Below are 25,244 nucleotides of genomic sequence, written 5' to 3'. Positions count from 1 at the left end.
CGAAATTTTGACGAATCTGTGTGTTTCGAATCCCCCTGAGTTCCCAAAACATGTTTTTTGGAATTATGTCTTTCTATCTATCTGTTTGTTTACAACCTCTATAATTCAAAAATACTTCTAATTAATAATCTACAAAATTGTCTTTACACTAAGCTTGTAGATTTGAGTTATATTTTGTGCGTCTTCGTTTAAAGAATGTCTGTCTGTCCGAGTACAAGTATACACGATAGCTACAAAATATGAAGAGCTGTATCGAAAGAATTTAATACACAGATTTGACATCTAAAGATTAAATTTCTGTTTCATTCTGGACTAAATTTGTCAAGGGATTGATTTTCCATTAGTGTCTATACTTATTCCATTAGTGTCTGTCGCGACAACTTAAATTTATCAAATTTAGTAAGTGATTTTGTGACTACAATACAACAGTAGTTCTGTGCCAAAATTTGATTTCAAGCGATTGGAAAAATCTTGAAAATTCATTATAGCGAAATGAAAATTTCGCACACACCCTTTCACCATCTCCTCCCCTTTGAGCTAGCTGGTCCATTTACGAATTCATCCATTTACGATTTCTAACAACATATATGTGTGTGTGTGTGTGTGTGTGTGTGTGTGTGTGTGTGTGTGTGTGTGTGTGTGTGTGTGTGTGTGTGTGTGTGTGTGTGTGTGTACAAGATGTGTGTATATGTATGTGTGTATATGTATGCCAATTTATGTACAAGAAGACGCAGCGCGGCACAAAAGCAGAAGTAAGAAAAGGGTAGAAACAAATGATCACTAGTCTTATATAACATGGGATTTCCAGTCACGCGCCAATTCAATATACGGGTTGACCTTTGATACCTTGGCAAGGGCACCGAAGGGATCACTTTCATTTGATATGTAGATTGATTGCTCAACAATTTTTACACTACTTCATCCGTGGCATGAGATCAAGAAATAAGAGAATATTTTACTATGGGCTAAATCAAGATAGTTTTGGAAATTAATCAGTATTAAATTAAGAGTTTAAAATATCATTATATATATATATATATATATATATATATATATATATATTAGGTAGACTTCCTATAAGGAATGTACTTAAAAAGAAAACGTAAAAGACGCCGTGTGTTTAACATATGAAAATGAAAAAGCTGTCTTTTATGAAATTACTTTTTATATTGTTTCAGACAATGATACAATTAGCTCAAATAATATATATCTCATTATCTCAAATAATTAAATTTAATAATTTTTTGGACAATAAATAAAAAGACTTACTTGATACCACACTTTCCAAGCAAACATAATCTCTGTGGCCTACAGCAGTGCAAGACAATAAAGCAGCAAGCTGAGTGGTGAGATCCGATATATACTAGACGAAAGTGGAGAAATTTATTAGTAATGCTCTGAAACTTAAAAATGTAAAGAAAATGGTATCTAAATATCAACAAAATTTACAAGATTTAAAAAATACCACGGTAAAATCAAATTAATGCTAATAATAAGATTATGTATATGTTAAAAAAAAACTGTAAGCATAGTTAGTTTTTTTACTCGTGTAATTAAGGTTAACTTACTTTAAAGGGCTTCTCAATAAACTGAAGTAAATCCGGTTGTTCCTTGGATAATCTGGATGACTGAAAGAAAAAAGGATGTAAAATTGGATTATTAAGGAATGAAAATAACAATAATTTATTTAAAAGCATTTATTGGTACTGACATAAATACTGAACTCATTTGAGTTAGAGAACTAATTAAAATAAAAATAAAGTCATTCTGTAATTCTAAAACTTGAAGAACTCAGATTTTTAGTACATAAGATAAATACATTATCTATGCAAGTTTTATAAATTCTAAAATATTATAATACTATAAGATGTACCCATCCAGACTGTTAACGATATCTCAATTTGTTTGTTAATTTAGTTTAGTTTTATTAACGTCCCGTTTTAAAGCAACACTAGAGCTATTTTGGGACATGCCTCATAATTTTAAACTGTGGCCAGATGTCGAGGATGACACCTAAGCTGGCGACCCCTCTCCAGACTTCCACACCACACTAACGGGAGGATGTTCGGTTCCGATGGATTTAGCGTGCACCAGACCCACTTACATTACGATTCCTCGGTGAAATCGGGTCTCGAACCTGTAGCCCTCCGGGTTCGAGAAGCCGAGCTCTTGCCACTAGGCCACCGCTGTCCGTTCAATTTGATTGTCATAGATTGACTAACGAAAACTGTAGTAGAAAATATCAAACGCATTGGCAGAGTGCTTAAGAAATAAAAAAATATATTATTTGCAGTGAACTTTAGAGGTGAATATTTAATAACATTAGACATTTTCTTTCCTTGCAATATTATCTTTTCTACTTATAATGTTCACAAATAATCAAATGAATTACTAAAATGAATCGATTAATTACTAAAATCGCATCGAAACAAGTTTTAATATATTGTCAGAAAAAAATAGAATGCAGATTACAAATTTTAAAAAAATAGTAGCAATAACTTTCAATTCTTTCCTTGAATATAACGATTCACTATAAGTATAAAATAATAAATTCTGCAAACCTCAGCACATTTATCTCTGCTATATATATGTATATATATACACAATCAATTGTAAAACATTTTATTTCGGAATTGTTCAGTGTCATTTTGCTTAAATGTTTATTTCCATTATGAACTTCGAAGAATCACTTAATTGATATGAGGATAAATATCACATAATAACTTATAGGATCAATAATATGCTAGCAATATATGGTGAACTGAAACAAGAATCGCTTAATTACATTAAACACACAATATTTTTTTCATCACGAGCATGATCGAACTGGGAAGCCGGTAATACTCTAGGAAAGAGTAATTCGCCAGACCTATTCTGCACCATTTTTAAAACCTTATTCCCTTAAGGTTCATTCATATAATAAAAAGAGTGATAATTTTCTGTAGTGACTAAGAGAATGGGATCATGATGCATCTGAAAGTTTTCGAAAGAAAAGTAAGAATAATACGCAATTTGTATTCGTCTGAAGAAAAAAATATATACGTTGAATACACGAGATTGGCAAAAGGTATGCGCTACAGGAATGAAGTTGATAATTTAAATCCTGTAAGAGATACTACACATGCCTAAGGTCTTTAGATAAGAGAATTGCATATTCAGATGCTGTCTATTATGAGAACACTGAATCGATTATAATAGACAAAGTTCTTATATTGGTATAACATAAAGTTTAGAGAGTATAGCTTCGACTCATGCATCGTTCTCGACTTCTGCTCATGATTCAAAATCCTAAATCATACCACAAATAACCACGGCAAAAATACCACGGCAGCAAAACAAAGTATTAAACAGTCAAATCAAATAAAGCTCAAACTCTGTGACCTGGGTTTCGTTTCTGCTTGATTTAACAAGATAAAACCTTGATAAATCAAGATGGATGATTCGTTTCTACTTGATTTAACAAGATGAAGCCTTATATGTGGCTGTTAATTATGAAGCAATGTTAGAGTATCAAATTTTGAATCACAAACTTTAAAATCTGTTTCTAGCAATGATAATTAATATAACTTAATAAAGCTTTGTTTTGAAAATTTAAGAATGTCGACTTAATGAATTAATAATCAATAATAATTCATGGTATGCCATATTCCTATAGATGTAAACAGTCCTGTGATTGATTATTAAGATATCACATTTTACAAGAAAATAAAACATAACATTATAAACCTTGATTATTTCAATTTGTAGTTGTAAACTTGAGAACTTTATCTTAAAGATAAAACTCTTTTAAAATCATTTGAACAAATTATCCATTTTTTCATTGCTAAAATAATTTTTATACAAATTTTTGCCATTGAAATTAACTGTTCCATTTTTCCAGTATCGATAAATCTTACGTAATTTTTTATTAATGGTTTGTGACTTCTTAAAAGAATTTTAAAATTATTATTCATTAAGATTGTTTACTTGACACTACTTTATTAAATTTGAATTCAGAAGTTAAAATATATATATAAGAAAATGAAATCTACGATCGCAAATTTCAAGTTATTATGCGAGAACATTATTATTTTTAAGTCATTATTTGTCTTAATTAATTGAAATCCTTAACTGGTTTGATACAATCACGAGACTTTTCTATCGGTCTCTATCCCTCTGTATATATATATATATATATATATATATATATATATATATATATATATAATTTTTTTAAACTTTCATTTTCAATTTTTCTAGCTGGCAAACAAAGTTTTGGAGCTCAACCGAACACCTATTGTTTTTCTAAATATCGACGCAAGCGTAATCTGATAATCTCGTGATTGTTTTAAACCGGTTTAAACTGGTTAATGACTTAAATTAATTCAGACAATTCGTAAGAATTCAGAGAATGAATAATTTGGAAATCAAGTTGTAACTTTAGTTGGCGATAAATCACCAAATGCGACAACCTTCTGCATTATTTTCTAATAACCTAAAATCGAAAAATTGATGCCTCAAAAACGATAAATCGCCAATTTGTTACCTCGCATTTTGAGGCTTCAAAAACCTCAAACCAAAACAACATCATGTTCTCACATGATAATAAACATTTTTTTTTATGTATTTGTTTTTTCAATCGATGTCATTTTATTGAAATGAATTTTCTATTTTTGATTTTAAATAAAATCGGATTCTTTCAAAACATTCTACAGTGAGGAAAACATTAATTTAAATTTTTTTTCCTAGTATTTTCTCATGAAGGCAGAAAACCATGTTTCTTTTATCAAATTAAAGAGATTGAAAACTTTTTTTCGTCCGTTTAATAAGATTGAAAACAGGTGAATAACAAAGTTACGCATCATCAATTTAACGAGATTGAAGGTTGATACTTAACAGTACTATATTTAAAAAAGATTGGAAACAACAAATAAATACATTTTAAGAAGGATATTTTTCCATTACTTTGGAGTCAAAAGTGATTTCTTTTGAATAATGATATATCAACTTAAGACTAGAACAAATTTATTTAATCTTTGAAATTTTAAAGCTATTCTAAAATATTGGTTCTTTTATAATATACAGAAGCAATTTTAATATTGTTTATCTTTTATTCTTTATAATTATTTAGGGAATGTAATATTTAAAAACGGCAGTATTGAATTTGTACTTTCTTGTGATAAATTTTGTATATAAATTGTACTATACATCTGTCTCATCATTGCAAAGAGACTTTTTTTATTGATTTTCAATTCAAATTTCTACAAGATTTAATTTAATTTAGCTTCTTTGATTAATTCACTTTTATATCCTTTATTAAATTCCATGGTATTGACAAAGAAATTTTGTAGTCCATCTTCTGCTTATTTTTCAATCCATGAGATTTTGAAATTATATATAGTTGTGTGTTCTCAAAAACCGTATAATATTTTAATATTTTGAAAAATTAGTTTTTAATCCTTTTAGCTTTAATTTAAAATTAAATTTAATCCCATAAAGAAGTATATTTGAGAAAAAAACTGCTTGCAAGATTTCATAACTCTTAAAATATTGAATGAAATCTAACAGAGAATGTAATGGGAACTAGAAAAAAATGATAATAAGTAAAATGAAAAATTATTTAAAAATATACTTTCATCGGTGTATTTAAAAAATTATGAGAAATTTAAGCAGGTGTTGATGGAAAAATCTTAATTGAGCTTGGAATTTTAATTACAACTTTAAAACATTTTAATTTTTATGGAAGTTTAGAAAAAAAGTTTCTGATGAGATAAATTGTGCATCAGTTTTTTTATTCTATTGGAAAATTTCCAGTGCCGTACTACTTTACGATTTATGTTTCCTTTTAAAGATTTTTTTATTCAAAAACGTTTTTTGGTTCTCATTAATCTAATTAAAAAACATGTTTTTTTTTTTTAAAAATAACATTTTATTACTAATTATTTAAATTTTTGCACTACTGCTCACATAATACAAATAAATGTAATATAATGATTATATTACATTAATATGCACCAATAAAGTAATAACAGCATTTTAAGTGTATTGAGTATCAATATAAGCATACGATTTAGATCATAACTTTATTGAAGCTCAAAGTATTCAATTTTAATTCTACTATATATATAAATCTTCAGTTTCAGAATTACTATATGTTCAACATTTTATCATTAAAAATAATTTTTGATTCATTCTGAAAATCAATCAAAACTGTCTTGGAAAGCAGGAATAATTTTAATACAGATAATTATTCTTCATTAATTTTATGAAAACGCAAAACAATAAAAGTTATTAGAATTCTTTACGTCCCATTCTGTAGCAAAGCTGTCATGAAACACTAGATAGTCTTATGTTACTTTGTACTATATTATTTCCTAATTATTGAGATTGGGAAATAATATAGTAGAACAGTAGTTTTCTAATTTTTTTATTAAATATTCTCATCTTAATGAATTAAGTAAATTTTATTAAAATCAGGACATTAAATAAAGCCTCACAACCAGTTTTAAATTATCAAAATGTCTTTTAAATCTAGTATTAAAGCCGCTCTTACAATAAATTTCTTTCTTTTAAACTTATGATACTTTAATTTGTTTCTTCTATCTTTGAAAAAAGTAGTCAGATATTATAGATTTTTCTATATCTGTTGACCATGATGATAACAAAATCGCAGTTTCTAGACTGGAAAATAATGTAAATAAGGGATGGAAAATAATAGAACTTATTTCCCCAAAGCAACTCCAGCTAAACATGTTTATTCTGCTGTAATTGTAGCAACGTCCCGTTTTGAATTTATAGAAAAATAATTTTTTTAATAAATATTCTAATATGGTCCAAGATTTGGTAACAGGGATAGTATCTCAGTCTTTACACTTTCTCCTAATTTCCGCATCAAGATCATTCCATAGAAAGTTCCCCTATATAGGTGGTGAATATTCTATGGATTCAGATCTGGCATCTATGATCTCTAAATGTTCAGCAATTTGAAGTTACTGCTACTTCACAAGTTTTACCCGATTTCAAAACAGCTAAATATAGAAAAAAAATTAAAGAAGAACTCCAGGCTTAATATTAGTAACTATGCTACAATTCTTGACAAAATTTCGCATTTCTGTAAAACTTCATCACAATTTTTCTTGAACCTCCAATGGATAATACACATCTTTCGAAATTTTGAAAAATCGCATCACTGCAAATATCTAATCTTACTCTGGAATTGTAATACAACTATTCGGATTTAAAATATGCAACTAAGAATATAGCCCGTCATAACAGAACCGAATCTGCAAACACTACACATATTGCGCTAATATGTATGGGTGATACTACACCAGAAAATGCCTCTAAGTTACAATCCGATGACGCCTTGGAAAGGAATATCTCAAGTGATTCATACAATATTCTGGAGTTTGATATTAGTGAAGATTTGGAGACAATGGACGAAATTCGTACTCCATCTCCGCCTAAGGCTTCTAAGCCAAAAAGAAATTACATAATTTCAATGAATTACTAAACCTTATAGCATTAATACTTTTCTTGTTTTCCAACAGTTTGTTGTTTCATGCCTATTTAATATTTTTTTTTAAATTTCACTTGTTTTCTTTTAGAATATTTTTAATTTTTTATCTGATTCTTTTATAGCGTTTAGGGAACAGTGGCTATATTTAAATTATTGCTTTCAAGTCTCTCTCTCTCTCTTTTTTTTGTTTGGAGTCATAGAATACCAATTTTTGAATTTTATCTACACTTTTTTAATTATCCTGTGTTTGACACAGCTTGGCCAAGTTTGGCTCTCGCGCAATTATGCCAAAAACGAACAAAACAAACTGGTATCTACGAATCTGGTCTCATGGAGATGGGACTTCGCCATGTGATGTTTTCAACCCACAGAAAAGTGATTCTTGTGCAAGTTAAATTCTTCATTTAGTGTAGAAATAAATGTGGTGTAGAAATTTTCATCTATAGGGAAATACCCATTAATTAAAATTAATGTAATGCGGAAATATAAAAAGGGTATGGCTCGAGATTTGAATCTCTCATCCGAAACATCCCACACATGAAACCAATACTTTACAATGAAATCAAGAAGGCCCATCATTTAAGCAATTTTAGTGTACATTAAGTGCCCCATTGATGCGATTTGAAAATGCCCATGAAATTGCTATTTTGATATGGTGTGGATTTTTGGTTAAGGTATCTTCATTATTTTTATCCCGAATACTTACCGTGCATTTCAAAACAGAAAGTTAATCTAAAAAGAAATTAACTAAACGTTCAACAAATTTATATTTAGTTTTATTTTATTTTTTTCATTTATCTGAAACATATAGGAAATTATTGGAACGTTTTGCTGTTACAGAAAATCCAATTGTGTAAAAAGGACCTAGCAAAGTGTCCAAGCGTGAACCGGCATTCCAGCAAAGTGAATTGATCATTGAAGCTCACAAAAGAAACACCTTTACTCGGTTATTAACCCCATAAATTGGTTTGCCGGCTCTTCTTGCTATATCTCCCAACCACTGCGAATTAGAGCCAAATAGTTTCCAGTTCTCTATAGGGTTTAGCGAACGAATAAAAGAAACCAGCTCTGGAAAAACCAAATAGAGGATCATTTATCGCGAACACCACCGAGACTTGCCACAGATACTTTCTGCCATTTGCTCGAGATACTGAAGTGCTTTAGGGAGCATGTTTGCGGTCGTTGAACTTGTTTGTATTGTTTATTTAATTACCGGGGAAGTCAAATATCGAGTTGTATATAAAAAGGAAATGTTCTTCTAATGAAAAAAAGTGTTTTTTGCCTGAAGAAAAGAGTTATATTTTATTAATATATATATTAATGTAAATGTTAATTTTGTTGTATTGTTCATAAATGTGTTTACCCAGTCAAGATTCAGCAAATAACATTCCGATAAATGTATTTATTTAAGTAGAACATTTCGAATACTAAATTATTACGAATGTTTAATTAAATAAAAGGAATTTAAAACAGATTAATATTTTTAAAATTTTTCACTTACCTAGTTAAGGTATTGATTAGATAACCTTTTATTTACATATTTAGTGAGTTAATAAAAATGTGCATTAATAGATTCCAAAAAGGGGGGGAAAACAAAATACATTGTAAGATAAAGGCATAAAAATGTCACTTCGAAACTCAAGTTTTAATAATTCAGGATTGTTTTGCTATTTCAGAGGTGCACGTATTATATTTTTTGTTATGGAAATCATGTTAATGGATGTATAAATTCATAAATAAAAATAATAATCACTTATCATCTCATTCATCATCAAAATCATTTCATCTATTTTCGTTATATACTAAAAACACATTTTTAATCTCCAGTAAATTTTTAAAATATTACCGTGTAATAAAGACAAAAGTTTATTATAAGATAGTTTCTTATGAAGCCACAATATCTCAAAGTGTCAACAAAAAAAGCCTTGAGAAAGTCTTTTTCATTTGCGCTTTAAAAATAAATATCCAAAATTCGATCCTTTATTTCTATTAAAAATGTTTTAGTTGTTTGTTTGTTTGTTTCTTATGGCACTTGCCACTGACAAGCCCGCTGTTATCGAAGACAGCGATTTAAGCCTGAGGGGGACGTCTCTTATTTTTTATAGCAGCGCCAACTAGGGCCAAGAGTACGACTTTGCCACTCACGCATCATTCATTCGCTTGCACAACCCCTTTTTACAGGAGGGCACATTCACACATAGAACAACCATGCCCAAACCGGGACTCGAACCCGGGACGCCCAGATCACGGGGAAGACGCGCTACCCCTATGCCAGGACGCCGGCAAATGTTTTAGTAAAACATTAGTACAACTTCAAAAAAAATCGTGAAACATTTAATTAATAAACGAAATGTATTATATAATGGAATATGTAACTATACAACATATTATTATATTCGTCTCTAACTATGAAATTATTTGAATAATCCCAATAAAATTTTCAATATCAATGTTCTATAATGAGATGCATGTATCGGACATTTAAAAATATGGAAATGACTTAATTTTTGAAATATTTAAAAACTCTAAATGCATTATAATTGCAATTTTAATTACTGTAATAATATCTTTATTAAATGTCAGTAACGAGAACCGTAAAATTTGCTCTTTCTTTATTCTATGATTGAATTATCTGAAAATAACAACATAGGAATTATATTTTTCCATTGTTCATTTTATGACAATATTATTTTGATACCGAAACCCAAAAAGCTTTCTAATTTTCCTTTCCTGTCCTGTAATATTCGATGAATAAACTTCTGTTGGCATCAGCTGAGGGCATAGAGAACTATTGGAAATCAATGTTGATGCTCCGATGTTTACGGAAGATCATCTCTTGTGATATCAGCCACTTATTGAATCTGCGATCTTTTTTCTTTTTGGTTCATGTAGATTCTGATATATTGTGCTTTTAGCAAAAGATGACACATAACTGTGGTGAATGCGATTTCCAAAGCAAAATGGTACTCGTTCTACCAGCTTTTTTATTTGCGATGATTTATTTTTATATATCAAGAATAAGGCTTATATTGATCAAGGAATAGATTCTCTTAAATAGACTTATAAAAAGCAGAAAGGTTTGAGAAATATTATTTAAATTAGATTGTTTTATTAATATGTAGCTTTCGTGACCAGATGTGTCAAGACCATATTAATAGCATTGATTTACTAATATCAATCTTCTATGAGCTACCATTTATATCATTCAATGAAAATATTATTTTAAATTATATTTGTACAATAAACTCAGAGTATTCCGTACTGGATATCTATGCACGCTAAGTGGCAAATAAAAAGCATCGAAATCAGTCCAGTTGTTGTTGAGACTAACAAATATGTCAAGTTTTTATTTTAGAATGCCTCCACAAAATATGAACTGATGGAAACAAATGACTATTAATGAATTATGGAGAGACCATGAGTTTTCATCTATATCTATACTTATAATAAAGCTCAATGTGTGTGTGTGTGTGTGTGTGTGTGTGTGTGTGTGTGTGTGTGTGTGTGTGTGTGTGTGTGTGTGTGTGTGTGTGTGTGTGTGTGTGTGTGTGTGTGTGTTGGCGCTCTACACGCCAGACCGTTGACCAACAGATACGAAATTTGGCACGTGCATACCTTGGAGGCCGAGAATGTGCACCTCGGGGTTGTTTTTTCGAATTTTTAATTAGAATTCTATTTATTTAAAAAATAAGCGAAATTTTAGCGTGTTTCTGCTATAACTTCCGAAAATATTACCGCACAAAAAAGATTTTTACATCAAGTTAAAGATCAAAAATTTATCTTTTAAATGATACCAATGTTTTAACCTTAAAATTAAATTTCTATTTTTAATTAATTTTTAAATAAATATTTTAACTATATTTTTCAACAATTTTTTTCGTACAAAATAAAAATAAAATTTAAGCTGCACGAGCACGTTTCACATTCATGGGGGGAAATTAGCTTTTTCCAAAGTGTTGCCATCACATCGATTAAAGCTCCATTTAAAAATAAATTAAATCTTTTTGGAAATGAAATCTGCAAAAATATGATTTTCGTCACGTGTCTGTAGGAAATGAAACAAATATGAAATATTATTTTTTTCTAAAAAATAAATTCAAGAAAAATTATTTTATGATCTTTTACACTCTCTATATTATTAATCCAATAAATCAGTTTGATGTATAGAGTTATATCAAACGGTATATCTATGAAAAGTGGCAAGAAGTTTGGGACAGGCAAGCTGATAACAAACTACATGCTATTCAACCAAAATAAATATGTGGTCAGTTTTACCAAACCGATGCGCAGATGTAAAATTAATTCGTCTACGAATCGGACACACAAGATATACGCATAGACATTTGATGTTTGGTGAACGAGCTCCTCATTGTACAAATTGTGGAGTGATCAATTCCGTTGCACATATTCTTACTCAATGTCCTAATTTTACTTCATATCGTTTAACTCACTTTCATTCGCCCATTTTAAATTTACAGGACTTGGTGGGTGAGAAATCTCACTCAAAACTTTTTGACTTTTTAAAAGCCATTGGTTTCTTTCATAGCATTTAAAATTTGAGATTTATTTTTATTCTTGTGCCAAAACTTTGCCAGACTTTCAAAACTTTTGACATTTTACAATGTATCCTTGTTTTATTTACACCTTTTACACTTTTATAATGGAACTGTTTAAATATCCTTGTGGATGGCGCAGCTTGTCCTAAATTGGACCTTGTGCCAATAAACCTCACCATACCTACCTACCTACCAATAAATCAGTTTTATTTTAAGGCAATTTTTGTTTAATATGAACAGGATATCCATTCAAATCAGGGTCACACAGCTAATTTGTAAACCTTTAGTAATAGACACAGATCTTCTAAAATGGTCTAAATGGAAAATGATTATATTTTAAGTAACTTGATCCAATAAATACTCTAATATATAATGAATTTTTGATTTTACATAAAGCTTCTGCTGTGGAAATCACGTTTAACAAAATGTTCTTGAAGCACTAATATTTTAAATAAAGAATTAATTTCCGATCAACTAAATCAATCACTTACACTGACTGATTTATGAAAATTTGAATATCACTATTCAAAAAAAAAAGGATAATTTTAGATTTTTTTCATCGAACGTTTTAAAGAAAATACGCCAATCAGCGTGCAGGTTTCTCAAGATTAATTGGCCTAAGATTATGAAAATGTTGAGTTTTTCTAAATTTTTAACATTCAAAACTTCATAAATCAGTCTTAGTTAATCGTGGAAAATAGAAACATTCATTCATTTATTTAAAATTTGGTGTGTCCAGAATATTTCTCAGAATATGATACCTTACTGCATAAAATTTAGACTTCATAATTTTTGAAATATATTTATAGGCCGGAACAAAATATTATTATTGATTTCATTTCAATCCTTTTGAAGGCAAAACTAAAAACTGAATTTTATGCTCAGTCTGAGAAATTTTTGTTGAATTATTCTTTGAGATATTACATAAATTATGAAAAATATTTTGTAGTTCACATAAGACTTAAATACCGAACGATTCTGTTTGCAGTACTCATATTCAATAATAATAATAATAAATAAATAACAACAAAAATGATAAATAAAATAAAACGCTTGGTTTCATTAAAAAATATCTTTATATTAATTGCAATTTCAGCATTTCCACTTTAAATTAAAGTTGAAGTTTTACCGGAAATGACAACAAATTAGCAAAATATATATAGTAAATTGAACGAAACGCTCTAAACAACAGTATAAGTTTGGTATGACTATCAAAATTTGAAGATTAAAAATGTTTTGTTTGAGAAGCTATTAAGAGACAAGTTACTTAAAATATTTAATTGAAAATTGTAGCGAGCGGTAATACTGGTGAACCGGCTGGTCACCAAAGGCGGCTAGTTTGAAATAAAAACTGGAGAAATCTGAACATAAACAAAGATTGGGAAATTTTGAAGTTTTTTTTTTTTTTTTTTTTTTTTTTTTTTTTTTTAAGAGCATGTAAAGTGAAGTAGTGTATAAATGTCCTACCACTCTACATTTTGAAACTCCTATGGGAATTGCGGTGTGGTGTGGGAAAGGCGACCTTTGATGGCATATCTAAGAGCCCTTACCTTTCATATTAAATTGTTTCAAAACATCGGGACAATATTTGGAACAGAGAGACTTTGTTCTTTCTAATTATTAAATATTATCAGATAATTCAAACATATGATAGGAAAAACTATTTAAGTGTAATTTATTAGAGCACATTGCCCTTTAACGCCTCGATTAATACATTTACAAGCCCACCCCTTTTTTTATATCCACATGTTAGTAAGATTTTCTCAATTTAGAACGGCTTTAATTATACTTGTCATTGTGTCATTTAATATTCAACATTCATTGTTCAACTCGAAAGTTTCATCAATTTCAATTTGCATTTCTTAAGTTAAAAAAGCTATATCAATATTAAATTTCCGCGCATATTGAAGGAAGCGTCGTATTTTATTACTAACAAATACAATGGTTGTAATTAAAGTAATCCTACTCAGACTGTACTACTAATCCTTCTGTAGAATCTGTTCTGGTACATATTTCATTGAAATTTGATTTAAACGTTATATGGACAAAGAAGGAACAAAATACTGCAAAAGCTAATAATTTAAATTTACTCTATTCCATGCAATGTTTTGTGCTCTACAGAAAGGCCATAATACAAATTAGGAGCGTTTAAAATACTAATATTCATTAGCATAAAATCATACTTTATTATGTCTTAAGCGAAGAAAAAGTGACCTTTACTAATAAAGTGGTTTTATCAGAATTGTTAAAATTATTTAGATGCTTCTAAAAATATCGGCGCCTTAAAGGTTTACAAAAAAGTTGCCGAAGAATGGAGTGAAATAGATAAACAATACTGTATTTGAAAAGATTGGGTAGTTGAGTGAGCTTCCAGGAATAGGACAGAAATGGATTTCAAATGAAAAATGGAACACTGGAAAAAAATCCTGAATATTCGGTTTCCATTATTCTAAGATAAACATTCCAGCGGTATCCTATGATTATCCATCAAAGCTAGGTGGTATTCTTTCATGTATACCCGTTACTGCGAATTTTTACTGCGGCACGTCATTGATACCTTACAACAGCGATTCTCAACCTGTGGGGCGCGAGCACTCTAGAGGAGGGGGCGCGAGAATATCCAAGAGAAAATATTATTTTAAAAAATTGATTAACTGATTGAAAGGAAAGCACACATACACATAGAAAACAAAATACATTTCGACATATTTAATAACTTATGAAAGTAAAATAAATTACTAAATCAAAACTTACTTAATCAATTCATACTAAATTAAAACAAATTTAATAATTATTAGTGACTTCCTGGGGCCTGTCTTGCAGAGCAAAGTTTTACGAAGGAAGACTTAATATTAAAAATAGCCACTCTCAGTTCTGCCGATATTTATATTTTGTCTTCACGTAACCACAGCAGAAAATCCAGTTTCACAAAGGTAGGATGTTGAAAATGGTAATAGAATGCGAAATGCCCTTGTTTTTAGTGCAATTAAAATCATCCTCTACGCCTACCCAAAATTCAAATAGTGATTTATTACTAAATTGTCTTCTAGTTTCGCCACTTGTTGTGAGGTCTATGAATTTTTCATCAATTGTGAGTTCTTCAGGAATCTTATGAAATGGATTCCTAACTCACTCGTAACTTGCTATCAGTTTGTCGTTAGCAAGAAAATATTTTTAAAATTCTTTGCTAGCATGGCTAAATGATTTTCAGTGGTTACAAAAGCAACTTTTACATGTTCTTCTTCAGCCTTGTAAGTTTTAGTACAATCATCCACATTTGCAAACATTGTTAGATTTCTTTGCTTTAAATTTCTGCTCCACAATTCCAATTTTCCACAAAAAGCATTAACTTTATCACTCGTATCCAACATATGTGTATTTGCTCATTGGAGTTGAAGATTCAAGTTTATTAAAATTTAGCTATTTGGTATATCGACCAAGTAGCTCAATTTCATCACAAATAAACCATCGCGAAAATTCTCGGCCTCCGGTCTGTTTTCTTCTTCTAGGAAAATGGCGATTTCTTCTCTTAATTCATAAAGACGTTGCAGAAATTTCCCACGTGATAACCATCTTGCCTCGCAATAAAATTCTAAAGCTGAATGTACTGAACCCATGTCTTTACAAAGTGCGGAAAAGATTCTCGATTCCAGGGGGTCTCATTTTTATATAATTTACTACGGTTACAACCGTAGTTAACACAATATTCAGACCAGGACTCATTTCTTTCGAAGCCAAAGCTTCTCTGTGGATCATGCAATGTATCCAGACGCACTGAGGCGATTTTTGTCTTACAAGTACTTGTATACCTTGGAATCTTCCGGACATTGAACGAGCACCATCGGTGCATATTCCGACGCAATTTTTCCATTATATGTTTGCCACGTTCATAAAATCATTTAAAATAGCAAATAATGCGAGCACTATTGTTTTGAGTTCTATTGGTTTGCAGAAAAGTAGTTCTACTACTGACATATTATCACAAAATCGAACATAGGCAATTAAATGAGCATCTTTATTATTATCTGCTGTTTCATCAAGCTGTATTGAAAACAATTTGTCGCAACTTCGAGAAAAGCTTGCACTGTACATCTTCAGCTTTATCACCAATTCGACGAGCAACAGTATCATTTGAAACAGGTACGGACTGCAATTGTTTTGAAAAATTATCTCCAAACATAGTTTCTACAATCTCAATTGCTGCTGCCAAATTAAGCTCTTCACCAATGGTGTAAGGTTTTTTACATCTAGCTATTTTACATGAAACTTTGTAAGATGAAATTAAAGCGTTTTTATTCAGAGACAAAATTTCTTTAAAAAATGATTTTTGCTTTTTATATGATTTTAATTTCAATATGAAGAATTTTCTGGGTTTTTTGACGTACTCACTATGAAGCGTTTCCAAATGTCATTTCAGTTTATTAAGTTTCATGCTGCCTGCGGCCAACATTTTTGAGCAAATGATACCCAGGGGCCTTTCTTCTTCATTTACTTCAGTACTGGTAAACCCAAAATTTAAGCATTCTTGAGAGTATTTTCTTAATTTTATTTTCAGAACCATGCTCGTCTGTGCACTTGTTGAGGCTTGACTGTCGTCTAATGCTCGCTTACTTCTGCTTAAAAATTTATTCATGAGTCTGCATAAATCTGCTGCCGTGAATATTTAATATGGTGAATCGCAATTAACACGAAAACATATATAACATACACATTCACGATATATTCGATAGCGATAGAAGGATCGACTCGAATGAGACTGGCTGGAATTGAAAGTTGCGTTATCAAACATTTTCCTTCTTCCTGTGAGAAAACATCTGCGCATGCTCTAAATGGCATCGGTCGTGTGGATTCTCTTCCACAAACATTACTTATTTTTTTTTCTCTTTTGTTTCATAATGCTTCTGTTTTATTTCTTTTATTGTTCGAAAAAATGTATTCCCAGTTTCTAAATTTAGCTCATCCCGTCTAGGTTAACTTTCATTAACGAATTTTCCTACTTTCTTATTCTTTTAACGTTATCTCCCTGTTTGGCTTTCATTTCAAATCTAATATTTAAATTTTCCCCGCTTTCATTCGCTTCGTCTGTTCACTGCCCGCTTTGCAAAATGCCAGATGTGGTTTCTCGCCAATGTTGGCTCGCTGTTATTCTTTTCTTGGCAATTAGTTAAAAATAATTTAAAAACAGAATACAAAATACTCAATATACATTATTGCTGTATACTTTTTATTGTAAGCGGGGGGGGGCGAGATGAAAATTATGATTGAAAACTGGGCCACAAATACTGAAAGGTTGAGAAACGCTGCCTTACAAGAACGCGAATGTTAAGTGAATACTGCATTCCTGCAAGATGGTGCAATATACCATCTTACCCAACAAGTGAAGGAAGCGCTTCGTGCTCCCTTTAAAGATTATCGAGTCATTTTGGGACATTTTCTGATTATCTGGCCTCCGAATTTCCAAGATTTGAATCCATATGATTTCTAATTGTAAAGATTTCTGAAAGATCGTGAATATAAAGAAAGCAAACAAACTCAGCCTGAATTGAAAGCAAAAATAAAACTCCAGGTTTTCACATCTGTTCAACGCGCTTGACAGGATATGAACACGTGATTGTCGCAAATAAAATGCATATTGAACAAAGGACATGATTAAATAAAATTTTGCTTTCCATTCTATTTTGTTGTTGCTCTTTATGCGCCAATGTTTTACTTGATGATCGAAATTTGAATTCAAGAGATACCCATTGATCAAATGACAAATATACCAAAATTCTTTTGTAGTTATCAACTAGAAATTCGAAAAAGAAACACACTAACCTCGACAAACTCTCTGAAAGGTTTGTTCAGGATTTTATATTTATACAAAATTTTTGCCAATGTCAATCCAGACACATATTTTCTCAGGACTGAAAATCTTTCATCAACCTAGAAAGAAACAGAAAAATAAATTATTTATATATATAAATAATTTTTTTTTCAAAAAATCTAAATTACATTCAATTTTTTTTATCACATCAGAATTGACATTTTCTAGGAGGCATTTTTCTCAAAGTTTAAAGTTAATTTTTATAAATAAGACTTTACTTGTCTTAGCAATAATAATTTTTTAGTATTCTTTAAATTCTTATGAGATTTTTCATAACTTTCATAACTATTCTACAAGTTTTATTCTGCATATTTCAAATATCTCTAATCTACAAAGGACTTCAATATCTTTCTGTCTAAGCTTATTATCCATGCAAATACTAAATATAAGTATAATCAGCATTATTTTTAAAAGCGCTATAACAATAGAAAATTTAAAAATTTTACAAAAACTATATCATTTTTGCCTGTTTTTAAAATTTAAATTAAAAATATCTACTATTATGTCGAAAGTAAGTAAAGGCTATAACGTGATTTTACAATATTGTGACAAAATAAAGGTTATTATTTGGTTATAATTTTGGAAACATGTCTAATTTTTAAAAAATTACAAAGCAACTTTATTAAACAATAAAATTGGATTAATTATTGATTTTACAAAACCTATTTTGTAATTATTTGTGAAAGTATCAATTATCAAATTCTCTTTAAGAAATTAGCAAATTCATAAACTTTACAAACACATAGCTTAAAATTATTATGAACCAACGACTTCAACTTTATAAGCAAATTCCTAAACATTTATCAAACACATAAAAAGTTTTAGAAGCTTTCTTAAATTTTAGCGACAAACAGTTTTATTAATAATTAAATATTAATTAAAATTTCGAACATTTTTATATAGTTTAAAGGCATAGCGGATGATATAATATTAATCTAATATCGCATTTTTATAACGCATGGTATTTAAAAAATTTTAGTTCACGAACCTGTTTTTGGTATAATCTTCCAACATTATCTTCTGTTCCTTGGGTAAGATGTCTCAATTGCTGAACATATTTTTCATGAACAGAACATACCTGAAAAGAAGACAATTAAATTAGATTTATTTGGAAGATGTAGAGTATAAATTTTTTCATAACTAAAATTCACATTTTCTTTTCATATCCAAAATATTCCTTTATCATTATAATGTTTCCCCAATTATTTTCTCGTAATACGAAACGCTTTTCATAAAAAGGAAATCATAATTGGAAATGTTGTTGAATCATTCTTGAATTCAATATTTAAATTTTCTACTTAATAAAGGGATTCATTCTAATTACTTTTAACGTAAGTGAAATAAAATAATGATGCTTTCTGTTCCGAAATGACAAGTCATTATTTTCTTTCTTTTCTCAATTTCATAACATGCAGAAATGAACTGAATGAGCATCCAAACAATGGAATTGTACAATAAAGAATTGATAAGTTGCAGTTGTGCTTAGAAAATATATTTGAAAGACAAAATGTTTAAGGAAAAAAAGAGTTACTTGCAATTAAAAAATTTTATTATTATTATGATTGCAATTGCTTAATCAATAACAGCCGCTAACAACCTTACATGATCACATTCGAGGTAGCTTAACCAGTTGAATGAGTGGAATTAACTGGCTGAGAATTCTCAACCTAGTAAGATCGGTATCAAGTCATTGTAAAATATCCAGAAATATCATTCACAAATTTTAAGAGTCAGTTTCGCAGAAACAAGTTACTTTTACAATAATACATAAGATAGGAAGCACAAAAGGCAACGTTGGTAAGATCAAATCTTTGCAAAGTGTTCAGAAATGACGTTTATAAATTTTAAGGGTTAGTCTTATAAAAATGTGTCATTTTTACAACAATATATAGGGTTGAAAATGCAGGGAGAAGAGACTTCAGAATAAAATACAAGAAAAGGATACACAAGATAAAAGGCATAGTATATATTTAATAGGATATAGGGTTGAAAATACAAGGAGAAGAGACTTCAGAATAAAATACAAGAAAAGGATACACAAGATAAAAGGCATAGTACATATTTAATAGGATATAGGGTTGAAAATACAAGGAGAAGAGACTTCAGAATAAAATACTAGAAAAGGATACACAAGATAAAAGGCATAGTATATATTTAATAGGATATAGGGTTGAAAATTCAGGGAAAAGAGACTTCAGAATGAAATACAAGAAAATGATTCACAAGATAAAATGCATTGTATATATTTAATAGGATATGAATTTACAATTCCATACCAATCCAGTTAATAAATAATAGTTTATAAGTCGTGTGAGGCAAATAGGATACAGTATCAAAAAATTAGATTCAAATCATCATCAGTATCAAAAAGTATTATTTTATAGGAAGTGGTATTAATGACGATTTAGGCATTTTGTGACCTAAATCATCACTCAAATAATATATACTATTTTTCCAATTTTTAAATATATGTTTTTATTTATTTATTATGATTCATGACTGATTGGCATACAATTTTTTTCTTAAATAGATGCTTGGTGTTTATAAATACAGTAATAACCAAGTGAACGTAATGAAACAAACAAGAACTGACAAAAAAATTATATTTTATTTATTATTTAAAATTATTCAATTGTTAAATTTTATATTATTATTTAAATTTATTCTGATATTTTTAATTCATGGAATTTGTATTTTTTTACAAATTTATTTATTTGGCAACTAGGCAATTTTAATCGATTCGCCTGCGTTATCCTTCTGCCGAATACTTATAGACAACTGTAGTTGTTCTAGTGTCTAGCCATCAATCCACAAGTGGAAATTGCTATTTGAAGCTATTCTCATTTCGTGTCTTTTATTCAAGCAACTATGCTGCTGTGCTTTTGTAAATTTGTTTCCCATTAGATTTTTTGTGCACACTTTGTTTGGTGAAGATATTTTATTTACATAAGTTCAAAACAAAGAATCTTTTGTAGTAGTCCATTTAGTCTTTGTAACTCCATGTTCTTGCTATAGGGATGGTGTATTTTTATTTATCTGCTTTTCACTTGAAATTTTGTAAGTGAACTTTCAAGATGACATTATTTGAACGGGACAGTTACATATATTTCAAAATTTTATTACAATACTCTATTAATAGTTCTAAGCTGCCTTTCGGCAATAGACACTCAACACTGATCTTTTTATACATATATTTTAAAGTATCCAAATTTTCATTTACATTTCTCACATTTTCCAAAAAAAAATTTAGATAAAAACATGTATTTATCTTGATTCTAATTCTTTTAATTCCTTATAACCTCCGATTTTCCCAAAGCATTCTTTAAAAAAGTGCGATTCATTTAAATAAGATAACGGCTCACGAGGAAGAACGATCGATGTCATTTTTTTAATCGAAAATGAGATATTAATGCCATCTTGTGGCTTGTTTCTAAACGAATCCAAAAATGAATCGATTTAGTGGAGAAATATTGTATTATGCGCTAGAATAAAAGAATATTTATAAAGGCTAAGAATTATCAGTGCCCTCTAGAAGAAACTGGAATACTCAATATTTTGAGAAAATTAAAATTCAGTTTCTTAATAACAGCTCATCAAACTGAATTTCTAAAGACTATTTATTAAAGCAAAATATTCTATTTATGTAATTGCGGAGCGTTGTTCTGACGATACTATTAATGCATATCAAACAAAAGAAGGAACTGAATTTGGAATCAAACTATCTGACAAATTTTTACACTGAGATAAACCATACACAACATTGATTCTTACAGAAACTGTAATAAAGCATACTCGATTATTTTTTTGATTAAGAGAGCAGAAACGAAATAATTTAAAGATTTTTAAAAAGGCAGTGTTATTAAGTTGATAACAAATGTCATACTTACTTCCTCAATATTTACAAAGAGAAAATCCATTTCTATGGGCGTGATAAGATTGCAACGTTTTCTTAGAGGCGTAATGAAGTGCTCTTTTCCAGCTAAAATCTCGTTCAACAAATCCTCTTCGCATAACAGAAGTTTCAGCAAAGCTCTTTCTCTTCGCCATGACATTATCTGAGAATCCTAAATTCAACAAAAAGAAATGGCTCTCAATATAAACATATTTATCGCTAAAAAGTTTTATAAATTTCACTTTATTTCTTATGATTTCTTCTTCTATAAAAAATAAATAAAAAAAATTAAATTAAAATCTGCGATCGCAAATTTCAAGTTATCATGTGAGAACATTATTATTTTTAAGTCATTATTTGTCTTAATTAATTAATTAATTTAAGTCACTAACCAGTTTAAACCGGTTTGAACATAAATTGCCATTTATGTTTTATTCATTGCCTACGTGATATCGAACTTCAAAACCTCCTAAACAAAACAACATAATGTTCTCACATGATAATATACATATATTGATAGATATAAGTATGTGTGTGTGTGTGTAATGATATTTTAAAATCTAAATTGAATCGTAATTAATATCTTAATTTTTATCTTAATTTAACCAATATCAACTTCATTCTAAAATGTTCTCTTATTTCCTGATCCAATTCCCATTTTCTTTTTATTTAATTAATTCAAACGCGCTCGATAAAACTGCTAGTTCTCACGCTCTGAGTGAAGGGATAAAAGTCCTTAATGTTTATCACATTCTATTAAAGATACCTAAATCTCCCTATCCTAAATCTACATGTCAAAGAAATCCTTATCAAAATCTCATGACAGAAACCACTGAAGGGAAAATCCCGATCGCTCTTTTGCTTTTCTGCTGTTGATGTAGACTGACGTACTGCTAACCGCTTTTTTATCTGTACAAATTATGCCTCCCGGAATGGAATAAGGCGGAGTTTTAAAAATTCAAAAGTATATTCTCTTCGGCCACGCATGAGCCAAAACATTTTTACACTTATACTTACATTTACACACACACACACACGCACGCACGCACACAATTTCTAATCAGCTATGTTTGAAAAATAATTATCTAATCACTCGAACTCCGATTTCATTATAATTCAATTTACGATGTTGAGCGAGCTATTCATTTCGTCACGGTGTCAAAACTTTCAGTTGGCAAATTTCTTTCTAAAATTATATAAGCTCAGAATATTTTTCTCATGGTTACTTTCTTTATGGCTTTCTACATTCCTATTCGGTTTGCTACAATGCTCGCACCATGACTGGACATGATATATATTTATAACATGATTTGACATTTAAATGGTTTTAAAACTATTTAAATATTTTACACTTAACTTATACTTAATTATTATAAGTTCAATAAAATCTTGAAAAGAAATATTAAAATTAACCACAAAAGAACCTGTAAAGAATTAAAATTAAATATATTAATTCGTTAAAAAGTTAACTAGGTTCTGCCAATTTTGAAATAATAAACCGTTATCAATAAAGCAACTGTCAACAATAAAAATTTCAAAACTGTTGCATATTAAGATTATGAGTGGGAAATCGATTGCAAAAATAAGCAATTATATCTTATTATTTATGATTGCTTTAAAATCCTAAAACAGGTTAAATTAAATTATATAAAAGTTTAAGAAATTATATGCATTTTCTTAAATTCTGAAACATGAAATATTTTAATTTAAAAAATAAACAATTATATGCGTTTCCTCCCATTTTGAAACTTCATAACTTTAAATACTCATATTCAAAGAGGTAATATGAATTCTTGAAATTAATTTATAAATCAAAATGGGTAAACTGTAAACCAATCTACTTCGTAATTAGACGGTAAAATTTATTTAGGTGAAATACGTTAAATGCAAAGTGTAAATACTCGATATGGACGAGATTTTTCCAAAATTTATAAAGTTTTGCACCATCTATGATATAATTTATATGTCTAAGAGATAAGAAGCTCGTTATTAATTTAAATATATAATTATATGTATTATATATTTAAATTAATAAATATATTTATTATATGTATTATATGCAAAGGAAATAAACAAAAAATTATACACTGTTCATGCATCAAACTCATACTCATATGCGATTAATATAATGCAGTTATTAACTTTCCCAAAATCAAAGTACTAGTTTCTTATATTTATCGATTTATTTTGTTAAAACTGTCTTCACATGCATATTTGTCTCTAACTCTTTTATATAGTGTATTAAATTATTTTTATATAATATTCAGGATTTATTTCTACTTTATTTATTTCTTTATTATGCATTTTAAATCTTCCCTTCTGAAAGATATTAAAGTTATTTGTAAAGATAATATCTATATGATTCCATTTGCTATTAAAAGCCATATTCTGTATATTCTAAAAGATATGTTCTATCGGTTTCTAAAAGATATACATTTGCTACTAAAATATATATTCTATTTACTATTAGATGATATGCTCAATTTTCTATTAAATTATGAACGATCTATTCTCATTTAGGAAATTCAGAAATTTATTTCACTCTTTCTGAATATATACTTATAAACTATATTCTTTCTATTTTGAATGCTTCTACTTTACCTAGAATGTTTCATATTTGTACGATGGAATTAATTTTTTACGCATTACATGCAATATTAGAATTTTGTACTTTATAAAAATATTGTATTCTCATCAGGAATATTATGTAATATTAAATCGATTTTTAGTTTAATATTATTTTCCCAGTGAAAGAAATACAATATCTTAATAATTTTAAAGAATTGTATGAAAAAATTATTTTAAAATATTACAAGAATTAATAAATAAAAGCATTGACCATTCTCTTAGTTATCAATTAATATATTATTCACCTAAATATTAATTTCATAGAGATGACTCCATTCCATCTGGTTGTCTATAAATGATTTGAGAAATTAATTTTTGATTTTCATAAAATTTATTAACAGTAGATATGAAATATATCAAAAATTAGAAATTATAAGGAAAACAATCGAATACTTTCTTATTTATGCAGAAAAGAGTGGAAATGATAATTTTTTTTATTGAAAAGCGATGAATATAGAAAGAAATTAAGATATAATAAATGTCATAAGAATTATTTAAATAATTTATTATATTATAAAGATAAATCTTATGGCATAAGAATTTCATTCTTTAAATAATTCTTATGTCTTAAGAATTATTTGAATGATTTATTATATTATAAAGAATTATTCAAACAATAATTTATTTGAAATATCTTCGTAAGCATTTCATGCCTTTACGATGTGGTTTCAACATCCTAATGTTTAAAGTAAAAATTAGTAAATGTAAGAAATTAAGAATATTGTAAGAAAATAATAATTAAATATTTTTATTTAGTAATTAGAATATTTTTATTAGAATGTAAATAGTACTAACGATAATTAA

The 25,244-nt window shown here is 28.8% G+C and overlaps 1 protein-coding gene across 1 annotated transcript in view; it reads right to left on the bottom strand.

Moving 5' to 3' along the window:
• Positions 1-25,244, bottom strand: part of LOC129980823 (uncharacterized) — a 603,477-nt gene that overhangs the window by 564,686 nt on the left and 13,547 nt on the right. Inside the window, exons 3-7 of the mRNA XM_056091226.1 lie at positions 21,808-21,984; positions 18,909-18,998; positions 17,872-17,979; positions 1,569-1,628; positions 1,270-1,363 (exon numbers count right to left, since the gene is read on the bottom strand). Coding sequence (XP_055947201.1) covers positions 1,270-1,363; positions 1,569-1,628; positions 17,872-17,979; positions 18,909-18,998; positions 21,808-21,984 — 529 coding nt within the window. The remainder of the gene's footprint in view (positions 1-1,269; positions 1,364-1,568; positions 1,629-17,871; positions 17,980-18,908; positions 18,999-21,807; positions 21,985-25,244) is intronic.

Source organism: Argiope bruennichi, chromosome 8 (assembly GCF_947563725.1).
Source record: "Argiope bruennichi chromosome 8, qqArgBrue1.1, whole genome shotgun sequence".
NCBI lineage: Eukaryota > Metazoa > Arthropoda > Arachnida > Araneae > Araneidae > Argiope > Argiope bruennichi.
This window is presented reverse-complemented; position numbering and strand designations above follow the sequence as displayed.